This window comes from Lissotriton helveticus, chromosome 5_1 (genome assembly GCF_964261635.1).
Source record: "Lissotriton helveticus chromosome 5_1, aLisHel1.1, whole genome shotgun sequence".
Classification (NCBI taxonomy): Eukaryota; Metazoa; Chordata; class Amphibia; order Caudata; family Salamandridae; genus Lissotriton; species Lissotriton helveticus.
Window position 1 is genome coordinate 1,175,715,132 of NC_136065.1, and position 20,036 is coordinate 1,175,735,167.

Consider the following 20,036-nt stretch of genomic DNA (forward strand, 5'->3'; position numbering starts at 1 on the left):
GTATTTTTCCTAAGAGATTGTTATGTGCTTAGCCCTCTGATCTCATAAAGAGTTCAGAGGTGTTTGTTATTAATAAATATATTGTTTATTTTCATAACAACCTGTGTGGTGTCCTATCATCTGCTATTCAAGGGGTTATATTGTGGTAAAACAGCTGGCTTCACATGCCAAAAGAGTTTAGCCTAAGACTGCTTTGTCCATGCTACCATTAGGATAGCTGGTCTATAAGGTTGACTTACAACCAATCACCATAAGGGTTGTTTGGACTGATACAAGGTGATCACTAGAACTAGTGAGCATCATATATCAGGCCAACTTCTCACAACCCCTTCTCCCTTCTCTTTCGACCCGTCTGATATTGTTCACCCCAGATCCTCCGATTGGGTTCCCTCCCCCTGCTGTGGCAGAATATTTGGAAGCTCACCTTCGCAAAGGCTTCGACAAAGAGGTGAGAGCACGCCTAAAGTCCGAATGACCCTGTCCCGATTTGGCCCATAAGGTGGCTGTCACCCCAGACATTATCTGAAAGAGACACGTTAGTGATAGATTCCTTACCTTAGAATATCCCCAGGCGTCAATCTGGATCCGGAAATTTATTGCGTAGCAGTACCCTTGCGCGTCAGTAGGCGCCGTCTGCGGCTCCGCGTCCGTCGTCGGAGTTCTTAAACGCTGCCTCTGCGTGCTGACGTCAGTTCTTCTTTTTTCCACGCCAGCAGCGCAGATCCGGAAAAAGTGGTACCTTAGTCTTTTTTTACTAAACTATTTTGATCCTTTTTGATCGTTTCTTTTTCGAGTCTTCGACTCCGGACGGTGCCGATAGGGATGCCAGGTTTTAAACCCTGTGAGGACTGTGACTGACTGATGTCGGTCACCGACCCTCACCGTCGGTGTCTCCACTGTCTCGGCGTCGACCACGACGACAAGACCTGTTCCGACTGCCGGGCCCTGACTTCGAAAGCTAGGCGGGAGCGGTCCCGCAAGCGACTCGAACTCCGGCAGTCGGCCCCGCGCCAGGAAAGGTCCCGGTCCGGACGGAGGTCGAGGGACCGGTCGCAGAGCCATCGGAGCTCCGGGAGTCGACATCACTCCTCAGGGTCCGGCCCCATACCCTCCGGTCCCTGGGCCGCGCGCGACGCCGGAGGAGATCGAGCGGTTCCTCGTGGCCATGAGGTCCCTCACTCCCCGATGGGCTCCGCAGCGCCTTCGGGCCCAGCTGACCCATCTGGGGGCCCTAGCGGGTCGGGGGCTTCGGCCCCGACGCCGCCGGCGCCTTCGGGCCCGGGCCTGCAGGCCCCCACTGGATCCGGTTCCGTCTTTGGGCGGCGCCGTCCCCGATGCCTCCCTCAATCCGGTTCCGGTGCCGGAATGGCGCCGCTGGGCGCCGTTTTCGACGCCGTTCGGAGAGTTCGTCTTCCATGAACCGGCCCCATCATTTGACCCCCCTGAGTACCAGGAGATGGGTGATGAGGAGTATTGGGAGGTGTCTGAGGACCCTCTGACACGGGAGTGTCCGTCCCAGGAGGACTGGTCAGGTGGACTTGGGGATGCCAGTGATCTGGACACTTATTTTAGGAGAACAACGGTCCAAAGCAATTTAGAGAAATGTAAACCAATAGTAAACAGACCATAATAGGCTGTTATAGATTTATCCAAGTCCAGCCGGACCGGGAATTTAATTGATGAATAAACAATGAATTAGTTACATCTCAGTACATGAGCAACGTTTCAGTGTATTGGGGCACAGTCCTGTGCCGTACTCAGAACAAAAGAAATACAGTGGAGAGATAGAGAATAGTTTTGTGAACAAGAAAGAGATTTAGAGAATTTTCAGGCAAAAAGAAAAGTGAGCTAATGGAACACTTTTTAAATCAGTGTTACAAGTGTTTCACAAAATAGTACATACAGAAAATAATGCACGTTGGTTTCACTGTATGGCTATTTAAAAAGGTCGACGTTTCGATCCCACGCTCTGAAATACATTGGGATTATCATCAGGACATTACATGTTTAGTTTGCCTGCATGAAACAAAAATACGCCTCGAGTAATGCGAGGGAACTGTGCGCAGGTACGATTCCGCTGCGAAGGGTCAGATCACTTTCACGATAAAATTACTGATCTGGTGCCGACGTCATTCAGTGTGTTGTGCACGGGGTTGCACAGACAGTGGGTGGGGTTCAATATTCCCGATGGGAGATGGCGGTCCTTAGGGTTAGTTGGATCCGCGGTTCAAGGAACGGTGTCCGGTGATGCTGTGCAAACCGTCTTCTGCAGCGAAAAAGTGTTCCATTAGCTCACTTTTCTTTTTGCCTGAAAATTCTCTAAATCTCTTTCTTGTTCACAAAACTATTCTCTATCTCTCCACTGTATTTCTTTTGTTCTGAGTACGGCACAGGACTGTGCCCCAATACACTGAAACGTTGCTCATGTACTGAGATGTAACTAATTCATTGTTTATTCATCAATTAAATTCCCGGTCCGGCTGGACTTGGATAAATCTATAACAGCCTATTATGGTCTGTTTACTATTGGTTTACATTTCTCTAAATTGCTTTGGACCGTTGTTCTCCTAAAATAAGTAAACTATAACCTTGGTCCACAGCTACCTTTTAGGGTCCCCCTTGTTTTTTCTACAAAAGTGATCTGGACACTTCGCCAGTCACTGGTTTTGTCTCCCCTCCTACCGTGGCTACGGAGGAGGGGCCTACCTACAGTGTGGTGCTGATGCGGGCGGCCAAGGCCTTGGGCCTTGAACTCCCCGTCGCGGCCGTGAGGACTAACCTCCTCACTGAGGTCCTTAAACCGCAGTCAAGCTCAGCTGAGCCTCTGCTGCCAGTTAATGAGGCCTTGACTGACGTTCTTGTGGGCACTTGGTCCAGGCCCGCTACAGGTTCCCCTTTAGATAGGAACGTGGCCAGACGCAACCGCCCGGCCCCGGGCGACCCTTGTTTCCTGTCCACCCACCCCACCCCTGAGAGCCTGGTGATCCAGGCCTCCAATTCCCAGGCCGCATTCCCGTCGGCTCCGCCTGACAGGTAATCTAAGAGGTTTGAGCAATACGGCAAGAAGGTATTCTCCTCCCTAAGTCTGGGACTGCTGTCTTCCAACACCGCATGCCTCTTGGGCCGCTACACCCACTCCCTGTGGGATACGGTCGTGGACGTGGTGGACGTGCTGCCAGAATGCCTGTTGGAGGTACGGGCTAAACTCGGCCAAGCCCTTGTGGAAGGCCGAGATGCGGCACGTTATTCTATCCGTTGTGGACTGGATACCACCGACTCACTAGGTAGAGCGATGGCAACGACGGTGGCGATTCGTCGCCACGCCTGGTTGAGGTCCGCCAACTTCTCGGCTGATGTCCAGAATACACTCATGGACATGCCGTTTGATGGCCGTCGCCTCTTTGGCGACAAGGCAGACCATGCGCTTGAGCGTTTTAAGGACTCCAGGGCTACGGCCAAGTCCTTGGGGCTCTCGGCCCGCGCCAGCAAATGGCTGCTTTTTGTCCCTTTCGTGGCCAAGGAAGGGGTGTACCCACACGTGCTGCCAGTCACTCGCCGCAGGGTAATACCCAACGCGGTGGCGGCCGTGGAAACCGCCGTGGCGGCGGTCGGAGACAATGGCGAGGACAGTCCACACCTTCCCCCGCAGCATCCGCCTCAAAACCTTCCTAGTCCGTGCTTTCAGGCCCATGTGTCGCCAGTGGGGGGCAGGGTTCACCATCACCTCCTCCACTGGCGCACTGTCACGTCGGACAGGTGGGTGCTGCAAATCGTCAGAAGGGGCTAACCACAGTGTATCGGGGGATTATTTGCGACTTCTGCAGGAGGAAGTTACGGCCCTCTTGGTCAAGGGGGCCATCGAGCGCGTTCCTGGGCCAGAAGTAGGGTGTGGTTGCTACTCCCACTACTTTCTGGTACCCAAGAAGGGCAAAGGGGGCCTACGCCCTATCTTGGATCTACGGAACGTCAACGGCTTCCTCCGGAAGGAGAAGTTCAAAATGCTGACACTGGCTCAGGTCTTAGCTGCCCTGGACCCAGGAGACTGGATGGTAGCATTGGACTTGCAGGACGCTTATTTCCACATCCCCGTCCTGCAGGCCCACCGGCGTTACCTGCGGTTCACGGTAGGCCACGAGCACTTTCAGTTTACCGTGCTCCCCTTCGGCCTTACCAGCGCCCCACGGGTGTTCACGAAGGTGATGGCGGTGGTCGCAGCTCATCTGCACAGGTTAGGGGTTTCAGTCTTCCCCTACCTCGACGACTGGTTGTTGAAGGCGGGCTCACCCCAAACAGTCGTCAGCCACCTCCAGACGACGGCTAACCTCCTGCACCTGCTGGGGTTTTCCATCGATGTGCCGAAGTCACACCTGTGCTCCTCTCAGAAGCTCCTCTTCATCGGAGCGGTTCTCGACTCGGCGCAGTTTCGGGTTTATCCTCCCGAACAGCGGGTTCAGGACATTCAGGCTCTGATTCCACTCTTTCAGCCTTTGTCCGAGTCTCGGACAGGTTGACGCTGCGGCTTCTGGGGCTGATTGCCTCCTGCATCCTTCTGGTGCATCACGCCCGGTGGCGGATGCGGGCTCTGCAGTGGGACCTGACGTTTCAGTGGGCCCAGCATCAGGGCAATCTTTCCGACCATGTCCTTATTTCGGAGGGCACTGCGAGACAGCTGCAGTGGTGGCTCACGGACCGCGATTGGATCAGCGGCAGATCCCTCTCCCTTCCCCAACCGGAGCACGTAGTTGTGACGGACGCGTCCCTCCAGGGCTGGGGAGGCCACATGGGAGAGGCGGAGATCAGAGGCCTCTGGTCTCCGGCGGAGTCCCGGCTCCATATCAACCTTTTGGAGCTGCGGGCGATTCGTCTAGCACTGAAGGCTTTCCTCCCCTCTGTTCGGGGGAGTGCAGTGCAGGTGTTCACGGACAACACCACCGCCATGTGGTACTGCAACAAACAGGGCGGGGTGGGGTCGTGGACCCTTTGCCAGGAGTCTCTGCACCTCTGGCAGTGGCTGAAACATCAGGGCGAGACCCTGGTAGTTCAACACCTGGCAGGTTCTCTGAACGCCAGGGCGGACGAACTCAGCTGTCAGTGCATGATGGATCACGAATGGCGTCTGAACATGGATGTGGCGCAAGGCCTCTTTCAGCAGTGGGGAGAGCCTTGGTTAGATCTATTCGCCACCGAAGAGAACGGGCAATGTCATCAGTTCTGCGCGTTGGAATTTCCAAGGCGGCACTCGCAAGGAGACGCTTTTCCTCACGAGTGGAGTTGGGGTCTATTGTACGCCTTTCCGCCTATATCACTTCTGCCCAGAGTGCTGAAGAAGATCAAGCGGGACCGGGCCCAAGTCATCCTTGTGGCTCCGGACTGGGCACGAAGGTACTGGTATCCAGAGCTACTCAGTATGTCAGTCGATCCCCCGGTTCGTCTGCCTCTTCAGGAGGACCTTCTGTCGCAGCAGCAGAGGACGGTCCCCCACCCGAGCCTGTCCAGTCTCCACCTCCATGCTTGGAGATTGAGCGGTGACAGTTGAGGCCATTTGACTTGCCTCCTGAAGTCTGTAATGTCATTCTGGCAGCCAGGCGTCCCTCCACAAAATCGGTATACGCCTGCAGGTGGAACAAATTTGTGGCATGGTGCACAGCAAAGGCTGTGGATCCTCTTGCTGCCCCTCTTTCTGAGGTTCTTCTCTTCCTTCTTTCTCTTGCCCAGCAGGGCTCTGCTCTGGGCACTGTCAAGGGCTACCTTTCTGCCCTTTCAGCCCTCGTAAGGCTGCCTGATCAACCTTCTTTGTTCAAGTCCCCTATTGTAACTCGTTTTCTAAAGGGCATCACACAAATGTTCCCTCCTGTTCCGTTTGTGATGCCTCAGTGGGACTTGAACCTGGTTCTTACGTTTCTGATGTGCGCTCCCTTTGAGCCATTTCACAACTGTCCTCTCCTTCTTCTTACTTTGAAGACTGCTATCCTGGTTGCCATCACCTCTGCCAGGAGAGTGAGTGAGCTCCAGGCTCTTTCATGTACACCCCCTTTCCTTTCTGTCCATCCGGACAAGGTTGTGTTGCGTACTAAGCCATCTTTCCTGCCCAAGGTTGTCACGGCCTTCCATATCGGGCAGTCTATCACCTTGCCCACCTTCTTTCCGCCACCGCATCCCTCTAAAGAGGAAGAGCGGCTCCACCGTCTGGACCCAAAACGTGCGCTTTCATTCGACTTGGATCGCACACGCCAGTTCCGGGTGGATGACCAACTCTTTGTTGGTTACGTGGGCGCTAAGAAGGGGAAAGAGGTGCACAAGCGGACCATCTCTCGGTGGATCATCTTGTGTATCCAGGCATGTTACTCCTTGGCTAAAAATGAGCCCCCTGTTGGATTGCGGGCTCATTCCACCCGGGTCACGGCGACTACAACTGCCCTGGGCCGGGGAGTGCCTTAGCAGGACATTTGCCAGGCGGCTACGTAGGCCTCGCTGCACACGTTTGCAAGACACTACTGCCTGGACAGTCAAGTCCGGAGGGATGGCTTCTTTGGCCGTTCCGTCCTCCAGGACTTTCTGGTGTGATTATTGGTTCGCAGACCCACCACCGGGGTTGGTATTGCTGGGGTATCTATTCTAAGGTAAGGAATCTATCACTAACGTGTCTCTTTCAGATGCACAAGTTACTACTTGTGTAACGATATATCTGTAAGAGACATTAGTTAGTGATAGATTCCTTACCGACCCACCCATCCTCCCCGTTCTGCGAACCGATATCTAGGGTTAAGGTCATCCCCTTTCAGGGCCCTAGTTTCAATGGCACCAGTGTTGGTTTTTAACATGGCTCGGCGCTTCTGGCGTGGAAAAGCTGTGTCTAAGAACTGACGTCAGCACGCAGAGGCGGCGTCTAAGTACTCCGACGACGTCATCACGGCGCCCACAACGCCGACGACGGACGCGGAGCCGCAGCCGACGCCTACCGACGCGCAAGGGTACTGCTACGCAAAAAGTTCCGGATCCAGTCTGACGCCTGGGGGTATTCTAAGGTAAGGAATCTATCACTAACTAATGTATCTTACAGATATATCATTACACAAGTAGTAACTTGTGCGACACTTCTATGACTACTTTCCTCAAAAAATATAAGAAAGACCCCAAGAAAGGCATTGATCGCGCGCTCAGGGGTGCCAAGATAAGGTCCTCGACCTTTCAGGCCCGTTGGCAAAAATCCTGGAATTGGCTCTCCAAGCACAGGAGACGGGAGACGTCATTCATCCTGAGGTCCTGGCGGGCTGGGCGCAACGTGCTATCTGCATGTTAGGTAATGCAAACTGCACCCTCGCTTCGGAAAGGCGGAAGTCGGTCCTACTGAGGATTGATCCTCAGTTGGTGGAACTGGCCTCTTCGGAACCAGGCCCCTTGGCGGAAGGGCAATTGTTTGGGGACAAATTTGTTAAAGATATCACAAAATTTGTAAGTACCTTCGCATCCCTAGATAAGTCCCAGGCCGCCCTGAAGAGGGTCTTGCACCAGGTCTCTAATAGGGCCGGACGTGGCAGAGGACGCTCGACCGGCCGCTATTCAAATACCAGTCCTCAGCGAGGCTAAGCCCCTAGACGTGGCAGGGGCTACACCCAAGAACCAGACCAGGCCGGGTTCTACCCGTCAAGATCACGTGGCTACAGAGGTCGCTTTAATCGAGGGGTCAACAGAGGTTACAAGAACTTCGACAATCAGTCCTCTGGTAAGTCCGGTGAGTCCTTTAGCTCCCTTGGGGGGCAGGTTGTGCCACTTTGTTGTGAATTGGACGAGTCTCACGTCAGATGTGTGGGTCCTTCAGACCGTACGGGGCTACCATGTAGAGTTGCTAGAGAGCCCCTGTCAGGTTTTCCCCCCTCACCCTCTCCTTTTTTCCCTTCTAAAACAGAGTTTTATAGACTCAGGGCTGGAAGAATTGTTAGCCAAAAAGGCTATTGCTGTAGGACCCTTCATTCCCGAAGGATTTTGCAGCAACATCTTTCTAGTACAGAAGAAGGGGGGCGGTCAACGACTAGTATTAAATTTAAGAGACTTCAATCCCTATGTCGTTTACCGCCACTTCAAGATCCATCTTCTACGAGACCTCCTGCTGGAGAACGATTGGATGGTCCGGTTGGACTTGAAGGATGCATACCTAACAGTCCCAATCTGCCCCTCACATCAGAAATGTTTGCAATTCCCTTGGAAAGGGCGGTGGTATGGGTACCTTTCACTTCCATTTGGTCTGTCTTCAGCCCCTTGGGTGTTCACCAAACTTCTCAGTCCAGTGGTCTCTCGCCTTCGAGAGATGGGGGTGCGTCTCATAATCTATCTAGACGACATGTTGATTCTGGCCCAAGACCGAAATCTGCTTCTCACTCACTTGGAGTGGACGATGTCTCTGTTGAAAAATCTGGGGTTCATCATCAATGTCCAAAAATCAGTGATGACGCCGAATCGACAGATGGAATTCCTGGGTTTCATGATAGATTCAGTGTCCGCACAACTCCTCCTTCCTTTGAGCAAGATCAGATCCATAAAGAGGGAAATCAGATCTACCCTGGCCAAGGAAATGATTTCCTTGCGGGTTCTTGCAAGGATTGTGGGCCTTCTGGCTGCCTTGATTCAAGCCATTTTCCCGGGTCCCCTACACTACAGGGCCTTGCAGAGGCTAAAAATCTTTTATTTACAAAGGAAATTTCATTACGACCATCTCATTCCTCTGTCTCCCGAGGCCCGAGAAGAGCTTCAATGGTGGCTGGAACACATGACAGCTTGGAATGGCCAAGCTATCTTCGGCGCAGCCCCAGATGTGGTAATCGAATCAGACGCCAGTCAGTGGGGTTGGGGCGCTCGCTGTGGAGAATTTACCACAGGAGGGCGATGGTCAGCAGAAGAACTCACATTACACATAAACTGTCTAGAGTTGTTAGCAGGGTCCTTTGCCATCAGGTCTGTCTCACCGCTGAAGAGCAATTGTTGCATTCTGCTGTAAATGGACAATGTCTCAGCGGTGAGATATATCAATCGACTAAGAGGGGACGAGGTCCCGCATGTTAGTTCAGATTATGAAGGAATTTTGGCACTTTTGCCTGGACCACAAGATCTCTGTGGTGGCAGAGTATCTCCCGGGGAATCTCAATCAGGTGGCAGATTGGAACTCCCGGTTTCTTCAAGACTTCAGCGATTGGAAGCTTCATCCATCGTTGTTTGCCCAGATCATGACTATGCGAGGTCCCTGTCAGATGGATCTGTTTGCCTCGCGACTCAATGCCCAACTTCCCCAGTTTTACAGTTGGAGACCGGACCCAATGGCTATGGGCACGGACGCGTTCCTTCACCATTGGGGGCAGCAGAGGAATTATGCCTTTCCTCCTTTTGCACTGATACCGAGAGTGGCGGCCTTTGTCCAGAGGGGGACAATAGTGTTGGTGACTCCGTTTTGGTCGACTCAGTCGTGGTTTCCCACACTGTTGGAGCTGTCAGTGGATCTTCCATTTCAGCTCCCCATGTTCCCGACGCTTCTGCAGCACCCAGTGGGATCATGCCACCCCTTGGTCCTGCAGAACCAATTGACCTTGATGGTGTGGACACTCTCCGGGGACATGAGAGCATTGCAGACCTTTCCCAAGCGGCTGCCGGCTTTATGCAGCAAGCGTAGGCTCCTTCCACCCGCAAGCGATACTCTGCATCTTGGAAGAGATGGGTGTGTTGGTGCCTTCAGAAGCAGCTGGATCCCGTGGGATCAAATGTGACTGACATCCTGAATTTCTTGACTGAATGTGCAGCATCGGGCATGGCTTACAGGTCGGTTAATAATTTCAGGTCTGCTATTTCGGCTGGTCATGATCATATCGATGGTAAGCCTGTGGGGATGCATCCCCTGGTTTGTAAGCTACTTAAAGGGGTTTGTGTGGCCAACCTGCCTCGGCCCAGGTATTCCACGCTTTGGGATGTTACGAAAGTGTTAAATCTGCTGGAATCCTGGCCCGATAACAAGGATTTGTCATTGAAACAGATTTCTGACAAACTTACTATGTTGCTGTGCTTTATTTCTTGTCGAAGAGTGTCGGATGTTTGAGCATTAGATTTGGCTGGTAGGATGTTTTCTCCACAGGGTGTATCCTTTGTTATCTCTAGACGAACGAAGACTATGTCTCGTTCAGTGGAGTATCCAGCTTTTCCGCATAATAATAAATTGTGTGTGTTACAATGTTTGAAATGTTATGAGGAACGTACAATTGCACACAGGACTGGCCCTTTAGGTCAATTGTTGCTTGCAGTTCAGAAACCCTTCAAGCCGGTCGCGGCTGCTACCTTGGCTAGATGGGTTAGATGGATTATGTCGGAAGCTGGCATTGATGTTTCTGTTTATGGTGCTCATTCCACTAGGGGTGCTATGGCTTCTAAAGCCTATTTGTTGGGGTCCCGTTTAGAGGACATTCTCAAAGCGGCTGATTGGTCGTCTGATTCAATGTTTAAAGTTTTTTATTATAAGCCTGTTACTCATGTCTCTGATGCTGTGATTGATGAGCTTTGAACCAGCATAATCAGAAGCCTCCGGTCCTGTCATAGAATACAAAATGTTCTAGCTATCGCAACAAAATTTTTAGATTCTATTAAGGACACGGAGGCGAGGATTATCCCACCCGTTGGGACAGTTAGGCAACTGTAAAGTTGTTTTGATGTTATGTTGATTTTAACAACTTTGTACTCACCCTATGAGAAATGAAGTTGTGGGCTCCGTTTTCTCAAACTTATTTTTCTGTTTCAGGAAATGATTCTAACAAGAGTTGAGTATCTACTCCAGATGGAGCTACTGTACCTTCTGGACAGAAGAGGATTCCTTATTGTTTGGATTATTCTCCGTTGAGAAATTCTACAAGGACTGTTTTTCTCTCCGTTGAGAGTTCAAGACTGCGTTAGTTTTTTATGGGACTTGTTCGCACAAAGGAAGAGGAGGCCAGATTAGTGTCTCTATACTTTATATGCTTGTTAATACTGTGATTGGCTGTATTACTTTGGAGGCGTGGTTCAAAGCCTCATGGGAAAAGTTGTTTTTTACATTTGTAGTTTTACTTTCATTGGCTGCTGTTTGTACGGTAAAGAAATGAGAAAGCATAATCCTCGCCTCCGGGTCCTTAATAGAATCTAAAATTCTTGTTGCGATAGCTAGAAAATTTTGTATTCATCACTGTGTTGATTCAGAGCTGAAGGCGGTGTGGCCTCCCTCAACAACACTTCCTGTCATGGTACCTCACCTTTATCCTGATTTTACGGGGAGGGGGGCGTAGAGGGGGCACATTCGGAGTGCTTTGAGGGGTGGGTATGTATTCTCTGCTGTTCTGACCACAGGACCCGTCTGTCCCCAGGGCTGCCTAGGATGCCCCAGAGACCTCCGCCAGGACCCGTTAGCGCTGCAGTGCGCCGCAGACAAATGCTATCTATGCCAAGAGCAGGGCGGAAGGCGAAACTACAGACCTCCCGCACGCTGGTCCTTAACGCCGTGCAAGTGGGCTCGGACGCTCCTGAAGTGCTAATCACTTACTGCCCTGCTAGGGTGGGCGGTCCCTCCAGCACTAATCACTTACCGCCCCGCGAGGGGTGGGCGGCCTCCAGGGGCCCCTCCAGCACCAATCACAACTCGCAAGAAGCCGCCTTACGAAGGAGAGCGACTCGGGCCCCTTAAGCACTAATCAGTTTCCGCCCTTGCGAGGGAGGGCGGGCCCCAGAGGCCCCCTCCGGCTCTAACCACTCACGACCACAGGCACTCGAGTCCTGCGGACCCCCTAGGAATGTCTCACGGACCCCTGGGGGTCCGTGGACCACAGTTTGGGAAACGCTGCCCTAAGGAATTGGCCATTCGGGCCCGGTTCAGATTGATTCCATTGAAATGGCTTCACAGAGCATACATTTCTTGCAGTATACTTAACAAACTGGGTAGAAAACCAAGCACCCTCTGTTATAGAGACTGCGGAGAGGAGGGGTCATTTTTTCACATCCTGTGGGAGTGCCAATGAAGTAAACAATCTAACTTTGTTATGGGTCCAGCCTCACAGTACAAAGATTACTGCAGCAAAGGAGTAGAGTTTCTGCAGCGCTTGCACCTTCTCATCGGGAGTAGGTTGAACATGATGATCCACCAGTGTTTCTTCAAGTCTGCAGTTTTGATTGCTCTGCTCACGTACACAATGTAAGTATCTGATTGCCATTCTTTAATGTCTGCCTTTAGTTGTCTCAAACACTTGCACATTATTGGCTAATGTCGGAACTGCTGCTGTATTTTCCTATTTCCTAAATAACACCTTGCACATAGAGGTCTCCAGGGTTCAGTATTCAATTCGATGTTGGCTAAAAGTCAGGAACTGGCTGAAAGTGTTTATATTGCCTCATCTAACCTGCTCAAAGCGCCTAGTTTGACATATCCAGTTACTCCTAATTTGTTCTGTTCGTAAGGGGGGGGATAGGTATGGCAGCCTGTGATGGGAGTAGCATAGCCGATTTGGGCCGCTGGGGCTTTTGGCTGCAGACTCAATGCTAGGTGATCACTGAGCAGCATCAGCTCGTCATTATCATTGAATCAAAGAGCACTTGGAGATGCACAGAGAGAGCCTGGTTCTCCCATACTTCAGTGCGTGTCCCACGCAGCCTACAGGAATGCAGCAATACACAAATCTGTCTTGGGTGATTCCTCAACTCCTCCTGTTTCACCAATCAGGCCTGGGCTTCCCACAAAGGAACCTAGGGTGCTGTGTACCAGTGCAGGCATATTTGCACTCAGTGTACATTCACAGCACACTTACTGCACAGCACTGTTATCCTAATTTATTATGCCACCACAAGCATTTACCACATGCAGTCATTCAGTCTGTGCACACTGATCAGTACTGCAGTCTCTCTGTACTGTATCAGAGAGTGTATTTTAAAAACTCACACTGCTAACACCCAACACACATTTGCCATGTGCACACTACCATACTTCACCCTTTGTGTAGTGTATTTCTTGCGAGTGCACATGCACTCAGCGCTAACCCTGGGCGTAGTGTGCGGAGTGGGGCTCCGCGGAGCTACGCGAAGTGGGCGCAAAACTACGCCCACCCGCGCACTCCGCGTAGCCCCACTACGCGCCGCCCGCCTCCCTCCCGCCCTCCCTAAATATTTAAATAAAAGGATAGAAAGCTTTTAAAAACACTTACCTTGTCCGCCGCGTCCCCGGGGCTCCCTCTCGCCGTCCCTGGATTCGCGCCGCCGCCATTTTGGATACTAAATGGCGCATTTCTCATGAGAAATGCGCATGCGCGGCCGCCCTCGCATGCGCATTAGTAACCGAAATGGCGGCGCGAATCCAGGGACGGCGAGAGGAAGCCCCGGGGACGCGGCGGACAAGGTAAGTGTTTTTAAAAGCTTTCTATCATTTTATTTAAATATTTAGGGAGGGCGGGAGGGAGGCGGGTGGCGGCCGGCTACGCACCGTCTGCGGAGCGCGCGTAGTGCCGCCTGGCTACGCCCGCTACGCAAAATGCGTAGGAGACGGCACTACGTGCACTCCGTGCACGGAGCGTAGCTGGCCGCCCACCCTTACTCAGCACATGTTTCCACCACGCAAGCTTGTCCACATCAACCTGATGTAGATTACTGAAGAGTTAAGCACACAGCAGCACAACTTTTAAGAAGGTGAGTGAGGTTGTAGGCCTCACTCCAGTGACACAGGGCACTACTCCTGATCACTACACAGTATGTTGCCACCACCGCGCTTGTGCTGCTTAACTCCTGGTGAAGGCGGTAGCCTTCCACCACTATGAGGGCAGCGGTATGGGTACCCCTCCCGGTCCAACCAGACCACAATCTGTGGGACAGGCCTTTGTCATGGCACACGTGTATGATCCGTGTTCACCTATAGCAAAAAAAGTAGCATTAGGGATCCAGACAACCATACAGTTGGGCTCTCACGGCAGGGGTTCGTGTCTTTTACCATGCGGAGGACTTTTCGGTCCCAAAATAGGGTCTCGCAGTAGCCTCAGGAAGGAGTCTTGGAGTCCAGAAACAGCACACAGAGAAACTCCTGCATGTCCTGCTTTGTCCTCCTGAGATCCACGGATGGACAGAAGCATATCACTAGGTCAGGTTCTCAATGGTCACAAACCTCATGAAAATTGCAGCTGATCAGCTACAAGAGGCTTCTAGCAGCAACAATTGAGAATATGAGGTTTTTGGATATTTAATGAACTCCCACAGAAAAAATATCCATTTGTCAATGGCGCATCTACGTACTGATTATTTATGTTTAATGGTTTTTGAATGGCGCATAGTTTTGCCCAGTTTTTTTTTGTTTCTTTGGTTGATATTGTATGCAGCCCATATTCCCCCAATTCCTCTATATGAAGTGATGGTCACATGGCTATTGATAGCAGCGTAAGTCGTGAAGCGGCTCAACCTGTGATGGTAAAACCAGAGTGGGAAATCAGTCTCCAATGTGGATGTGCACAGCACATCCCCTCCCCCTGTCTCAACCAATAAATTGCCAGCCACCTGGAATTTTATCAGTCCAAGAACTAGACAGCCGTATGACCCCCTACTTCCAAAGAAACAAAGACACAGAACTATGTGTGCCAAACACTTCTTTATTCAAGGAAATACACCATTGTTTGTGAGCTGTAACCCCCGCAGTGGGCCACAGAAAGGGCCATTTTAGAAGAACAAATCCAGTTCATATCTAAGCGACTTTTGCCATGGATCCAATTCAATCCACACACATGCACCGTCCCTAATGGCTTCCCAATGCTGAGAAATACTGATTAATGGGAGGAGAATATCTTGTGTAGGTTGCTAAATTTGCTGGGGTTCCAAATCCCAATTTTGCTCCTATCTCGTGGAATGCCAAATAAAGATGAGAAACAAGCACAGTGACAGAATTATCCTCTCTGTCCACTTTCTAGACATAAGAAATGTGCACGCCGTGATGCCTACCCTACGACATCTCGGCTGGTGCCCTGTATTTCATCAGGACGTGGGGCACCATAGACGTAGCTCACAGATCTAAGGGTCTGATCCTGTGCCAAAGTCAGCAAACTAATTGTGAAAAGACTTTCTCACCCATTTACTTTTCTCTTCCCAGGGTCCTCTGCACTGGATCGCCTGCCATTAAATTCACATCAGTGATATATGTGAGGGGAGGGTTCAGGGCCCCAAAGGGATTACCTGACAGCAGCTAGGGCTGAGACAGACTCTTGGCCTAGCCAACATATTCTGTCTTTCCACACCAGGCCCAATCCTCAAAGGTACACTACATAGCATAGAACTTCTGTCTCTCATTCTCTCAAAGCATTGTGGCTGAGGCAAGCTTCATACACTTATATCCACACACGTTGCCAATGACACACTCAGACCAGGGCCATGGAAAGTCATGTGGTGGCCATAGAGACCATCAAACCACCCTCCCATTGCTAGGGAATACCAGTTGGTTATCCCATGCTCATCAGAATATGTGCAATTGTCGTGTATTTCCTATACATTCCTATACAGAATCTGCCCTTTCTGATAACATAAGCTGTGGGTTTGGTGGCAGACTGGCACTGAACACCCCCACTGAAAATGTTAGCCTGTTTGCATTAACTAGCTCACAGTGCCACTAGAATCTCCTCTTAACGGGGAGAGAATAGTTTCTGGCAACCTTAGAATATGACAACCCTGAACCCTACCTTTCCCTCAGTCACTCGTGCTCACTTACTCGGTCTCAGAGAGTTACACAGAAGAAACAGTCTGGCGTGTTACAATATGAGTTTATTGCACAGTTGTTCTTCTAGTGTAAAATAGAAGTGCTGCAACAACTGTTAGACAGTAGCAGATATATATGATCAGCAGTACAGTGAATATAAAAGGAAAGTGCAATTCTACCATCTTGCAATGCTCATGAATACATACATGAATATAAAATGCATAATAAAATAAAAATAAAAAGAAAGCACGAACTCCTACGATACCTATCTAGCTATACTTAAGTGTACCTAGCATGTGAGTAGGTGTGAAGCCAAGAATCCCTCTAGGTTTAGTCTAACCTCATTACCTGAAGTGAGAGAGGGATGTGTCAGACCACTGTCAGCTGGAGCGTCTGCATGCAGGAGCCTCATCGTCTCTGGTGAGTGGGTCGGTTTAGAAGTCTCGGTTCCCTCTAGCTAACACTAGTACGATGTGCTGTATTTATACAGAAAGTAGCTAGGGTTCTTTTGTCCCTTGTGTCTTGTATTAGTCATTGTTGGGTTTGAGGATGACGTATGGGATGAACCTTGTACATAAATATTATTATGTAGGTGGTGTAGCCCCTGCCTGGTTTCCAAGAACCCTTATGAATATTCATTCATACTGTGTGAGTCTATTGATGAAGTTATAAGGCGCTGTTGTTCAGGGAAACCCCTCCTTCTGTGCCCAGGACTAGAACTAGGTAAAGGTTCAATCCTAAAAGGCTTGTTACTGTGTAGTGTAGGGGAGATAATGTAGGTGAATGGGTATAATATTACCTGGGCCTATATTAGGGTACCTATATGGAACATAACACAGCTAGGAGATCAACAGGAACATGAATTCAGTTTACAGTCGTCTTCCTAACAGGGGTGTAGCATAGGCCCCTGTGATGCAGGGGTGGCCCTAACTCACCAGGGGACCCCCATTCATTCAATAGGAGCCCTATCCAAGCCAAGGTCAATGATTACCTGTGAGACATATAGCAGACTCTGTGGGTCCTCATCACATTCATCATTTTGCATTACGCGACTGCTTCCTTATGATGACACACTTTGCCAGAGCCCATACTCACTGGCTGCACCTACTCTATCACTATGTAGAGTGGGATCACAGCAGGTACAGTGATCAACAACCCATGACACACAAGCTGGTCGGTGGATCGGATCTGTCCATAGTGGAGTGAGAGAGAGAGGGTGCAAGGGCAGCATGCAGATGTACAGCTGATATTCCTTATAAACTGCATGTCAGTTGATTTGTTGAATATCTGAGAGATCAATGTTCTTCATCTCCTCTGTTCTCAAAACAACAGCTTGAGTCTGGGAAGATTTGGGTCAGGGCAGAGGAACAAAGTCTACTGAAGCGTTCCACAGATTACTGTAAACACTGAATACTTTTGGGAAATGTTTGAAAATAAGCGCACAACAAACAACTGCCATCTTGATTGCGTTTTATGTGTCCTTTGTGTGAGACACTATTCTGTGACCCTGAGACACTTGTCCTTTCCCTTGACTTACATAGTTCCTGTAGAATTGCTTTTCTCATAGTTTTTCCATGACGCATGCAGAAGAGGAGGAAGTAGAAAGGTTTTCTACAAACCGTATTTGGGATTTCTACACAAGAAAGATTGAGAGCTCCTATTTTCTTTTAATTTAAGTTATCAAACAATATATTTCTTTGCCTACATAAACAGAAATATGAACATTCTAAAGTTGTAAGCTCCAGCGGTATGATTAAAGAAAACCGTTGCAGCAGTTAGCAAATAGCCTCTTCTTTATTCACACACCTCAGCTCAACTGCCCATGATATCATTGGAGGGATCCCTTCTTCCCAGCACCTCAACAGCCGCTCTTTCTATAGTCGTCAAGTTACCCACTTCCCCAAGCCATTCCTCAACCATAACATTTTCTGACTTTTCCTATACTACAAAATTCATAATTTACTTACCACCAGGGCCTTTTTGGGCCACCTTAACAGATGTTCGTACCCTTCATGGTTAAGTAATTAACGAATAATGAGATTAGCCTGTTTTGTTTGCTTGATCTCGCAAAAAAAGCTAAAAACAAACTCTGGTTATGTTGCTGATCTCCTGAAATAAAAATACAGAATTAAAATCATACATATCAGGGAGGGGTAGGGGCTTTGCGTCAGCCCTCTTCAGCTACTACTTGCTTGAAAAGTCTTTCGTATTTTGGGTCAGAACACAGAATGGGGCAACGAGTAGGCCCCCCCCGTTCAGCAATGCTTTGCTGCCAATGTCATTCACATTTTGGCTCAGCCCACTGTCGTGCCTTAGACAGTGGGCACTAGTGACTAGGACCCCTGGTTAGGAGTGTGGGAGGGGGGACACCGGACACCACTTCCGGTCAGGGGAGCGGGGCTGGACATTCCAGGACCGAGAGGGCAAGGGGCAGGGCGCATCAGAGTGCTGTGGCCGAGATACAAATAAACATACCTGATGAACATACTGCGGTCTCCTGTCATCCTTGGGGGCTCCACGATACGACAACTGGCGACGAGGAGAAACGAGCACACGTGTATCAAGTGCCCAGCTGATAGAAAGAGCGAGACAGAAGCCCACCCTGGTTCGCGTCGAGTGCCCAACCGACTGAAGCAGTCCACGATACGACACCCACAGGACCCAATTTAATAACTGGATTGTCACTCATCTTGCCCCTGTATGTCTGGTTAAGCCTAAAAAAATGGAGGAGCACCCAAAGAGAATGTGGTAAATCTCCAGCCACCACCACCCTGCACACCAGCTCTCCACAGAGCTGGGAGTTGGAGTTAGTCGAGGAAAGTGTTATGATATAAAAAAAATATGGAAATGTAACCTTTATGTATACTAAAATTAAACATTCAAAATATTAGACTAATAAATCAATAAGAAATAAAGTAGTCCAAATCTTTTGTTTTCTGACGTACATCTTAAGTGTGATGTCCATTGATTAAGTAAACCCTCGTCAGGGGTAGTAAGTGCCATATAAATGCAATTACAATATCACTCTTCCAAGAGGGAACTCTTTTTAAAATAATGACGTTAGGTGTGCTGAATAGATTATGAATTAATTCCTATGGGCACACATGCTCGGTGAAGATGCATTATCAACAGTAATACAGAACATGTGTCAATGTATTTGGAATCGTTGATTCTGTTAATGATATCAGATGCACTTTTGCTGTGTTGAATTATTGAGCATTTTATTTCAACCTTGTGCAAGGCAAAGAATAGCAAACCCAACCAGTTTCACTAATATGTATTTCTTTCTGACTGCCTAACGGCCTTGAAAGACAGCTTCTTCAATGCTTAAATTGAGCCGGTGGTTTGCGTTGCTCAGTACCGGCACGTAATTGTCAACACCGGCAAGGTGGCGCTGTCTGGCTAACTTAGAGATATACACAACAGTCAATTATTATTTCAAGACAGACTTATCGGTTCTAACTGTGTTCGTAATGGCAAAACTCCTGACGGCAATGTGGAGAACACGTGCATTAAATATCAGAGACACTAAAGCTATATGAACACCACCCTTTTTTCCTTTTTCTATACCATAATGTACTTTTTAGTAATCAGATTTTAACTATGAGTTCTTTATAGCATACTGTTATAAGTTTTTAAATGACAAAATTATTTGTATATCTTTTATGACCTTTTATGGTCGAAATAAAGATTTTGAAGTGAAGTGATTTCAATATGCATTAGAAATTACTATTACCTGCTGCCCAAACCATTCTCATAGCTTTGGGGCCTGGAATAGTCCGAACTGTCACACTTGTATGAGTGTGATGTTTAGTAGTTGTGTTGTTTTTATCATTGGAAGCATGGCAGGAGCAATGTGGGGTGCAAGCCTCAGTGGCCTCCTAACGAGAGTTCTGACACTTATCTTTTTTTACAAGTTAAGCTCTGGTTTCAATAGGAAGCCACCATTCAGACTTTTTTAGGGTTTGATCACTACGAACCATAAAGTGATTGGCGGTAATCAAAATCAAGTACGGAAATAATGGGAAATCATATGATTGAGCTGCAGAGGTACATGGTTCGAGCCTGGGTTCCGGCAAATGTATGAACTCTCTTTTCTTTCAAAGCCAATATTTAATATCAGTTACTAACCAGAAAGTAGCAGCCAGTTCTCGTGCTCCAAGCATTTAATTTGGGAAAATATTAAACTCAATTGCAAGGGCCTCCGATTTGATCTGGCACATTGGCAATTGTATATTATTCTGTTGATTTTCAAAGTTGTGTTTACATTGTTAAGATTATATATTGTTCGGAAGTATAACAAATGAATACCACAAAAGCCAAC

General features: G+C 49.2%; 1 protein-coding gene across 2 annotated transcripts in view; it reads left to right on the forward strand.

The window, feature by feature from the left end:
* Positions 1 to 11,067, forward strand: part of TDRD1 (tudor domain containing 1) — a 2,637,228-nt gene extending 2,626,161 nt beyond the window's left edge. The window contains exon 27 of one of the 2 annotated variants that reach the window (XM_078643866.1): positions 10,772 to 11,067. In XM_078643866.1, coding sequence (XP_078499992.1) covers positions 10,772 to 10,794 — 23 coding nt within the window. In that variant the 3' untranslated portion in view covers positions 10,795 to 11,067. The remainder of the gene's footprint in view (positions 1 to 10,771) is intronic. The other variant, XM_078643867.1, reaches the window with a different exon arrangement.
* Positions 11,068 to 20,036: the final 8,969 nt, after the last annotated feature.